Source organism: Vipera berus (genome assembly GCF_964194415.1).
Source record: "Vipera berus genome assembly, chromosome: 3".
Taxonomy (NCBI): domain Eukaryota; kingdom Metazoa; phylum Chordata; class Lepidosauria; order Squamata; family Viperidae; genus Vipera; species Vipera berus.
This window is the reverse complement of record NC_138204.1, coordinates 5,618,534-5,629,142: the sequence shown is the minus strand read 5'-3', so window position 1 is coordinate 5,629,142 and position 10,609 is coordinate 5,618,534. Positions and strand designations below refer to the sequence as shown.

The 10,609-nt window shown below is 43.6% G+C and overlaps 1 protein-coding gene across 1 annotated transcript in view; it reads left to right on the top strand.

The window, feature by feature from the left end:
• Positions 1-431: 431 nt before the first annotated feature.
• The window catches only part of ZNF512B (zinc finger protein 512B), a gene marked incomplete at its 5' end in the record, with an annotated part of 31,293 nt that continues 21,115 nt past the window's right edge, over positions 432-10,609 (top strand). Inside the window, 5 exons of the mRNA XM_081326038.1 lie at positions 432-555; positions 2,490-2,569; positions 4,942-5,070; positions 6,379-6,557; positions 8,165-8,421. Coding sequence (XP_081182164.1) covers positions 432-555; positions 2,490-2,569; positions 4,942-5,070; positions 6,379-6,557; positions 8,165-8,421 — 769 coding nt within the window. The remainder of the gene's footprint in view (positions 556-2,489; positions 2,570-4,941; positions 5,071-6,378; positions 6,558-8,164; positions 8,422-10,609) is intronic.

The following is a 10,609-nucleotide window of genomic DNA, read 5'->3' as shown; positions in this document are numbered from 1 at the left end:
GATGACCCTTGGCCTTAGGCTTTGCAACTTTCGTGGCTGGAATTCAAGTCCCAGAATTCCCCAGCCAGGCATGCTGGCTGGGGAATTCTGGGAGTTGATGTCCACACATCTTAAAAGCGGCTAAGCTTGAGAAACCCTCCTTCAAAGGGATGCATTAATGCTGACCCACCTATCAAGACTTTTTAGTCTTAAGACACACCAACCTTTCTTGGTTGGGTGTTCAGATGGTCTGGTGGGTGCCACTTTAGAGGAGCAAGATACCTGGTTCTGGTTTAAGATTGATCCAGTGGGGCTGTGACAAGGTTCTGAAGAAGCAGCACTGGGTTAAGGTCCAACTCTTTGATCTCCATCCCAGAAGGTTAAACCCCCCACCCATCTTGTCTGAATGTCCAGGTTCTTTGAGATGACACCCTTTCTTCTTTCTTTCAGCTATGGCAGACCCCTATACCTACAGAGTTGGAAAGAAACTTGCAGGATCCAGCAGGGCCAGCATGGAGAGAGAAAGCAGCAAGGCAGACCTGAAGGTTCATGCAGCCTACGAACAGTCTCACCTGGGTAGGCATTAAGTCTTCCAAGTGGTGTCAAGGGAGGTCAGCATTTGAATCCAGGGATGGGCATTTGCAACCCCCATAAATTTTTACGTGAGACAAGTGGGTCACCAACAAGCAAGTACTGAAGCGCATAACACGGAGGTCCCCAACCTGTGGGTCCCCGACCCACTATTGGTCTGTGGCCTATTCGCAACCGGGCTGTGGGAATGGCTGGCTGGTGCGCCCGTGTGCGCGCCTGCGGGCGCACACAGCCCCACTCGTGCGAGTGTCACGGGCATTTGGGGCCTCACTCGCGCGAGCGTCACATGTGCTCTCGGCCCCACTCGCCCTGCCCCTCCCACAAAAACCGTCCCCTCTTTTCCCCCCTCCCTCCCTGCCGGACCCCCAACCCGAAAAGGTTGGGAACTCTGGCAAAACACCAGCCAGGTCTCTGGAAGGCAAAATCACAAAACTGCTGGAGAAAGAAATGACGTTGGGAAGAATTAGCTGCAAAAGAAAACCAGGCCGTCAAAGAACATGGCGGCTGAACACCATCAATGCTGATACCAGCCAGAATATGTTGTTGTTGGTTGCAAAGTCATGTCCGACCCATCGTGACCCCACAGACAACGTTCCTCCAGGCCTTCCTGTCCTCTAGCATCTTCTGGAGTCCCTTTAAGCTCACGCCTACTGCTTCAGTGACTCCATCCAGCCACCTCATTCTCTGTAGTCCATTCTTCTCTTGCCCTCCATCTTTCCCAGCATGAGGCTCTTCTCCAGTGAGTCCTTCCTTCTCATTAGGTGGCCAAAGTATTTGAGTTTCAACTTCAGGATCTGGCCTTCTAAAGAGCAGTCAGGGTTGATCTCCTCTAGGACTGACCGGTTTGATTGCCTTGCAGTCCAAGGAACTCGCAGGAGTCTTCTCCAGCACCATAGTTCAAAGGCCTCCATTCCTTGGCGCTCAGCCTTTCTTACGGTCCAACTTTCACAGTCATACATTGCAACTGGGAAGACCACAGCCTTGTCTATACACACTTTTATTGGCAGGGTGATGTCTCTGCTTCTTTAGTGTGCTGTCTAGATTTGCCATGGCTTTCCTCCTGAGGAGCAAGCGTCTTTTAATTTCTTGGCTACAGTCCCCATCTGCGGTGATCTTGGAGCCCAGGAAAACAAAATCTGTCACTACCTCCATTTCTTCCCCATCTATTTCCCAGGAATTGAGAGGGCCGGATGCCATGATCTTGGTTTTCTTAATGTTGAGTTTCAAGCCGACTTTTGCACTCTCCTTCTTCACCCGCATCAAGAAGCTCTTTAGCCAGAATGTAGAACAACTCAAAGAAGTACAGGTGGTCCTTGACTTACGAACACAATTCAGCCCAACCTTTTCTGTTGCGAAGTGAGACGGTTGTGGAGTGAACTTTGGCCCATCTTACGACCTTGCTCGCCACCGTTGTTATGGGGAGTCCCTGCAGTTGTTGTTCGTAATACGATTGTTAAGTGAATCTGACTTGGCTTGTCAGAAGGCTGCAAAAGGGGATCACCTGATGCGGGGATACTACCTGTGTGCCTGTTGCCAAGCGTCTGAATTTTGATCATGTGACCGCGGGGATGGTAGAATGGTCATAAGTGTGAAAAACGGTCCCAAGTCACTTTTTTTTCAGTGCCTTTGCTCGCTGTTGTAAGCCGTGGATTAGCTGTAGTGCAAGATCAGCAGATAGGAGAGTCCTGGGCCGTAGAACCGGCAAGGGTCAACAGCACAACTGAATGGGTGTGTCATCACAATTGTCATTCTCAAAACCCTCTTGTGGAACCTCAAGAGAAGGTTGTGTTCCCCAGCCACTTCTTGCCGTGGTGCAGATTGCATTCTCACATGCAAGAAAACCTGTACACATCATTGATCATTGATGCTGGTTTTCAACGGCTTTCTTGTTTCGTTTTGTTTTCTCCCTTTTCTGGCAGGAAACGCAACGAGCGACAAAACAGAAAGCAAACGGAAAGGAAGGCCGAAGGCTGAAAACCAGGCCTTGAAAGATATTCCCGTAAGATTTTAAATTATATTTTCTCTCTTCCCCGGCAACTGGAGGAAAAAAAAAAAAAAGAACGGCCTGGAATGGCTGAGCATTCCTTTTCCCGTAGGATGGCTCAGGAGACGGGGAGTAGGTAGAGTCATAGGGCTGAAAGGGAACCCAGAGGTCTTCTAGTCCAACCCCCTACTTAAAGCAGGGGTCTTTATACCGCCCCAGTTAAACGGTCGTCCAATTTTTTAAAGAGCCTTGGTGGAGCAGTGGGCTAATGCCTCCTTAAGTAACACCAGCTGCCTGCAATTAGTGCAGGTTCGAGTCCCACCAGGCTCAAGGTTGACTCAGCCTTCCATCCTTCCGAGGTAGGTAAAATGAGGACCCAGATTGTTGGGGGCAATTAAGCTGACTTTGTAATAATGCCGCTTGGGGTGTGTGTGAAAGCCCTACTAAGCAGGCATATACATAGAATGAAGGCTATTGCTAAGCACATTGATTTGTGCTTTAGATTGTAAGCCGCCCTGAGTCTTCGGAGAAGGGCGGGATATAAATGGGATTAAAATAAAATAAATAAATAAATAAAATTTTTCCTTGTAAACCTCCAGGTGGTAAGTTCTAATCTCGCCTTAGGCACAAAAGCCTGCTGGGTGATTTGGGGCCAGTCTCCAAAAGACAGTGAATTCTAGTCTTACCTTAGGCATGCAAGCCAGCTGGTAACTTTGGGCCAATCTCAGGAGGAAGGAAGGAAGGAAGGAAGGAAGGAAGGAAGGAAAAAAGGAAGGAAAAGATTGACCACAGTAACCTCCAATGTTCAGAAGAAACACAGACACTTAAGTTTTTTTTTTGTTTTGTTTTTTTTTTGTTTTTTAATCCCATTTATATCCCGCCCTTCTCCGGAGACTCAGGGCGGCTTACAATCTAAGAAGCACAAATCAAATGTGCTTAGCAATAGCCTTCATTCTATGTATGTGCCTGCTTGTTAGGGCTTTCACACACACCCCAAGCGGCATTATTACAAAGTCAGCTTATTGCCCCCAACAATCTGGGTCCTCATTTTACCTACCTCGGAAGGATGGAAGGCTGAGTCAACCTTGAGCCTGGTGGGACTCGAACCTGCACTAATTGCAGGCAGCTGGTGTTACTTAAGGAGGCATCAGCCCACTGCTCCACCAAGGCTCCCACTTGCCCAAACTGTCGTATTCACCCATATGATGGATTCCAATTCCCATTTCCCATTTCCAATTCCAATTCCCATTTCCCCCAGGCAGGATGAGGATGATGGAACTTGTTGTGCACCACTGCTGAGGGAGTCCAGCTGCTTTTAAGCCGCAGCAGAGGAAACACGCTATTTAGATTCATGTGCAATGATTCATTTCATGGATTATGATGAGGCCTTGGATTTCTTAAAGCCTATAGCCGTTGGATGTATTTTTTAAAAAATCTCCTCTTTAACCCATTTTCGTTTATTTGCTCCCTGGTGGAAAAAGCCTGCTTCTCCAGTGGATCTATCACTCATTCCTGGTGACAACTTGAAAACGTGCGGACTTCAACTCCCACAATTCCTCAGTCAGCAAAACAGGCTGAGGAATTCTGGGAGTTGAAGTTCGCACCTTTCCGAGTCATGAGGGTTGAGAAACACTGTCTTTTTATCATTCAAGCCCAGAATCCACCACCCACCCACCCCCTCCCCCGCTAGCATATGTAGACTACAACTCCCAGAATTTGCCCAGCTGTGGAACATCTCAAAAGTTATGAAGATTGAGCTAGGCCGCAGGGGTAGGCAACCTCGGCTCTTTTATGACTCATGGACTTCAACTCCCAGAATTCCTGAGCCAGCATGGGGGAACTATGGCTCCTTCATGTCTCGTGGACTTCAACTCCCAGAATTCCTGAGCCAGCATGAAGGAAGTATGGACCCTTTGTGGCTTGTGGACTTCAACTCCCAGAATTCCTGAGCCAGCATGGGGGAACTATGGCCCCTTCATGACTCGTGGACTTCAACTCCCAGAATTCCTGAGCCTGCATGGCTCAGCTTGGAAACCTCTCCCTTTCCCCTCAGCATGGCTGGCTCAGGAATTCTGGGAGTTGAAGTCCATGAGTCATAAAAGAGCTGAGGTTGCCTACCCCTGAGCTCCTAGGGTGAAGTTTTAGTCGTTCTCTTTCCTCCAGGATTTTAGTTTGCGTAACTTATCTCTGCACGAGTCTCTGTTCTTGGGCTGCCTCTTCCTGTTCCCTGGAACGGAAATATTTACCCTTCATGGCTCGGTGGAAAGCCTTGGGTTAGCTAGAGATGAAGCTGAGGAAGGCACAGCCGCATTATTCTTTAATCTTTCTGCTCCTTTTTTGTCACTTCCCCCCCCCCCCTTCTCATTTTCTGGACTTTCTCCTCTCAGCTGCCTCTGATGAATCAATGGAAGGATGAATTTAAAGCTCACTCCAGGGTGAAGTGCCCTAATTCGGGCTGCTGGCTGGAGTTCCCCAGCATCTATGGCTTGAAATACCACTTCCAGCGGTGCCAGGGGGTAAGCAAACTCAGACCCGCTCTCCTAGTTGGGTGACCGCAACTCGTTGCAACTCTGGGGAGGTGTACAGGTAGTCCTTGATTTACGACCGCAGTTGGGACTGGATTTTCTGTGGCCGAGCAAAGCGGTTCTTAGTGAGACAACCCAATTTTCACCACCCTTTTCTCAAGCCGTGGCAATTTGAAGGCGGGTGGACTTCAACTCCCAGAATTCCTCCGTCAGCTCTGCTGGCGGGGGAATTCTGGGAGTTGAAGTCCATCCGTCGTCAAGTTGGCGAGGTTGAGAAACCCTGCTCTAGAAAGGGGTTTGCTTGGGCTTCAGTCCCCAGAGTTCCCCAGCCAATATTGGGGAACTCTGGGAGTTGAAGTCCACAAACCTTAAAGTTGCCAAGATTGAAAAATGCTGGTCTAGAATAGGCCAAAGGAAAGCTCAGTGGCTTTGACCTGCTTGTTAATCTTCACGTTACCACTAGGTTTTTAACTCATCTCTTTAAGGGTGCTTTATGAATTCATCCTCAAGTAAGGTAGAACGCTATGGATGTCTCATGTTGTTAGCCAAATTGGATTATCACCATTGGACAGCAGAACCGGTGTTTTGTCTACAACAGCTTCCTCCCCCAACCTGGCGGCCATCTAGATATGGAAACTTCAAGTCCCAGAATTCTCAGCAGCAGCAGTAGTGACAGCAGAGGAGAATTCTGGGACTTGAAGTCCACCTGAGGTTACCTAGGTTAAGAGATTTAACCCAATCTAAAAGATGGATATTTTATTTTATTTTATTTTATTTTATTATTTTATTTTATTTTATTTTTTATTTTTTTTATTTTTGCATTGTATTTTATTTTTTATTTTTGTATTGTATTGTATTTTTGTATTGTATTTTATTTTATTTTATTTTATTTATTTATTTATTTTTGTTTTATATTATCTTATTTATATTTCATATTTTCTTAACCACCCATTTCTCTCAGAGAGGGGCTGTGGGCAGTAGACAATGGAATTCATAAAATTACATTAAAGTCAGAATTAAATTAAGATCAGAACGTTTTGAAATTGTAAAAATAACTTTGTAAAATTTCAAAAGGTCACAAATTCCAAAATTGGGGGGAGGGGGTTGTTAGCAGTTATTAATAGAGGCGGGAGCTCGCCGTAGTCGTCCCCACGGAAGTCTGGGCCTCTGTGTTCCTCACCCAAGGCCACACAGCCATGTTTTGACGCCTTTGCAGAAGCCAAGATATATATTGCGTTTTTCCCCCCTCTTTTGCTCTATTTCCACTGCCTTCTTTCCTTTTTCCTCTCCTCCTTCTAGGGCGCCGTTGTTGAGAAACGCACTTTCCCCTGCCTGTACTGTGAAGCTGTCTTCACATCAAAAACCCAGCTGGAAAAACATTGCCTCTGGAACCATTTGGAAAGACCGTTGCCGGCAGCCGGCCCCCCAGCAGAAAACAAAATGCAGAAGGCAACCAGCAAGGGGGCAGGGAAGAAAAGGTAGGGGCCAGGGCCTCTGGAACAAGAGGAGGGGCTAGGCAGGGGAAGCTCCTCCCCCTAACTGCCTGGATCTGGAATGATCACCGGCTGTCAAGCCGTGGTGTAGGTAGGAGAAGGCGCGGTAGAATCTGGGGGCGGAGTCAAAAGAGGTATCAGTCTAGCATCTCTACATAGCCACAAGCAAACTGAATCCAACTCTCCTTGAATTCCATGGACTCTGAGTTATCTCCTAGCAGACGCTAACCCTTAGTTGAGAAGATTCAGTTGATTTGAACCTTCATGGGGATCTGTGGTTGTTGGTTTTTTGCACCTGATAGTTCCAGCCCTAACTTTTACAAGATGGTTTGGCTCAAAAGCAAGCCGAACAAAACAGATTCACCTGAATCTGAAATTCAACTACATTTTTGCGGTTGCCATCTTGAGTTTTTTTGACACTCTCCCCCCCATGCACCTGGTCTCCATTAGCTAAATATTAAGGAGGCGTTGCAGTTCAGCCTCACTTGGGTTTCTGTAGGACAAGAGACTGGACAGTCCCTTGTCTGAGATGGTATAGGTTCTCCTGCTTGAGCAGGGGGCTGGACTAGAAGACCTCCATGGTCCCTTCCAGCTCTGTTCTGTTCTGTTCTTTCTGTTCTGTTCTGTTCTGTATTTCTATTTCTATTCTGTTCTATTCTGTATTTCTATTCTGTTCCATTGTATTCTATTCTGTATTTCTATTCTATTCTATTCTATTCTATTCTATTCTATTCTATTCTATTCTATTCTACTATTCTATTCTATTCTATTCTATTCTATTCTATTCTATTCTATTCTATTCTATTCTATTCTATTCTATTCGATTCTGTATTTCTATTCTATTCTGTTATTCTATTTTATTCCATTCCATTCCATTCCATTCCATTCCATTCTATTCTATTCTATTCTATTCTATTCTATTCTATTCTATTCTATTCTATTCTATTCTATTCTATTCTATTCTTCTATTCGATTCGATTCGATTCGATTCGATTCGATTCTGTATTTCTATTCTATTCTGTTATTCTATTTTATTCCATTCCATTCCATTCCATTCCATTCCATTCTATTCTATTCTATTCTATTCTATTCTATTCTATTCTATTCTATTCTATTCTATTCTATTCTATTCTATTCTATTCTATTCCATTCCATTCCATTCCATTCCATTCCATTCCATTCCATTCCATTCCATTCCATTCTATTCTATTCTGAACTGGGCAATGATGGCCCCTTCACAACTTGTGGACTTCTACTCCCAGAATTCCTGAGCCAGCATGGCTGGATGAGGAATGCTGGGAATTAGTCCACAGATTGTAAAGGAGCCCTGGTTGCCGACCTCTGCTATAGGAGAAGGAGTGGCAGAGGCTGGGGGCGGAGTCAAAAGAGGAACCAGCCTACAATCCCAGCGTAGTCATAGGCAGACTGAGTCCAAACCTTTTGGATTCCATTGACCCGTACCTAACGCTAACCTTAGCTGAGGAGATTCCTGCGAAAGGGCTTTTAGCCATAGAGCAGCTTCACTGGACATGGTTTTTTGCGCCTGCCTCGTGCCCAGCTTGACTTCTCCTTAACTCTGCCTTTTGCCCTAGAGCTGCTGAACGGACCGTGAACCCCTCTCTTCACCCCAAACAAGCAAAGGTGGAGAAGGCAGTCGCCTTGCAGCACCCCGAGAACGGAGAGCATACGGCTGTGAGCCAAGGCATTCGGGTTTTGCAGACCGCTGCGGCTGGCGGCGGGGAAGGGGCTGCAACTCCGCTGGGCCAGACGCCGGGCAGCCGCGGCGCTAAACATCAGGCGAGCAGGCAGGCCTTTAAGCAGGAGGAAGACCCCGAAAGGATGAAGCACAGTAAGATTAGAGCAGCATTTCTCAAACTTTTTTGGGGGGGCGCAGAGGGACCCCTTCCTCTGAGTTTACAATTAGAAGGACGCGTGGTGTGTTGCTTGCGTTGTGGAATGGGACGATCTAAATTCCATTTTTTAATTTTTTTATTGATTTTCTAATGTTAGAATTATATCTTTGAAAAGCAACGTGGCGGCTGAGTTACAATAATTCAGTTACATACAGATATCATTCGTGCAAATCTCAAACTATTACAGTAAATATTTCCTCTCTTTTCCCCTTAATATGTACTGTCTCGTATTTAAATTAATGCACTATTTATTCCATCAGTCAAATGAAAAATAACTTTCTTACATTGATCAAAAAATTTTAGTTTATATGTATCTTGACAGTTTTAACATTCAGTCTTATAGACAATCTGTCACCTAGTGAATTTTTTCCCAATTTTAATTTTCCATCGATATTTAAATTTAACGTGTTTAATATTTTATCATTTCCAAGTTTTAAATGACCCCAGTTCTCTTTGTCACAATTCCTCACAACTTCTGATATATATATATATATATATATATATATATATATATATATATATATATATATATATATATATATATATATATATATATATATATATATATATATATATATATATATATATATATATATATATATATATATGTCAAATGCTTGTTAACTATTTTTAGATTACCTTGCTAGGCCCCAAACATGGGACAAATCTTTATTTCCTGTGTCAGCCTAACCTGAAGGCCATCGACAGGCAGTAGTCACACCGGTGACAGCTCATATTTGTGTAAATTTTAAATTGCTAAAAATATATATATACACACACACACACACACACACACACGTGCATATACATATACATACATACATACATACATACATACATACATATATATATATATATGAATGTAATAAATATGCCTTAACGTAGCGGTAAGAATGAAAATTATTAGCTTACCGTAAATATGATATAGAAGATACAAAGAGGAAGAGAGAGGAAGTACTAAACACTGAAATAAAAGAAATTTTGGTTACGAAATTTAAGATATTTGGAAATTATTAGAAAACAAGAATATTATTTTTTTTTATAAATGAATCTTTATTTATATTTCGTGTTAAAAACACACCATACACCAACAAAGACAAAAAAAAAAACATTTACAATATACAAAAAACGAAGAAATCAGAAAAAATTGAAAACCATTTCAAAAATTTCACAATTTTCACAACTAACAATTATATTCCACTCATTAAGTCTCTTATAACTATTCAACTCCAAAGCTTATTCATTAACAAAGACTATATCACTTCATTTTTGACCAACCTCCAAGCCACCCTCATTTCTTTAATCTTTTATCCATCCAAATATACCATTTATTGTATTATTAATTTGTTGATGTAGATGGTGAGAACTTAAATAGATAAGACGTGTTTCCTGGAACAATCTAAATTCTAAACTGACCAACATCTCTGCATAAGCAGAACTGCCTACCTTTCTTTAGCCAAGGCCATTGCAGGTGATCCTCAACTTACAACAGTTTCATTTAATGACCATTCAGAGTTACAATGGCACTGAAAAAAGTGACTTGTGACCGTTTTTCATCCTTATTAGAAAAAAAAAATCTCCAGGGTCACGTGATCAGAATTCGGACAACTGGTAACTGGCTTCTATTTATGACGGTTGCCCTTACCTGCGGTCATGTGATCCCCTTTTGCGACCTTCTAATGGGGAATCCAGATTCAGTTAACAACCAGATTTCTAATTTAACAGCCGCAGTGATTCACTTAGCAAGGGTGGAAAGAAAGTCCATAAAATGGGGCCAAACTTACTTAACAACTGATTCGCTTAGCAGCAGTCAGTTGGGGCTCAATTGTGGTGATAAACCGAGGACTACCTGTATACCTTTATTGTAAAAGTAAACTCTGCTGGTTGATTTTGCAGTATCTTCCTTATTTGGTGGTGGTGGTGGGGGGGGACATTCCTTGAAATTATCCTGCCTGGGTCACCAGCATTTGGAAGTCTCAGCTCTAAACATTGTGGAAAGATTATGCATTCTCTCTTGGGTTATTTTCCGAACCCAAGATTCTAGTCCTTATGTTAATGAAGACAAATTTGGAATCTGTATGGATACTAACTAGCGAAACCTCAGAAGCTCAAGAAGGCTAAGGA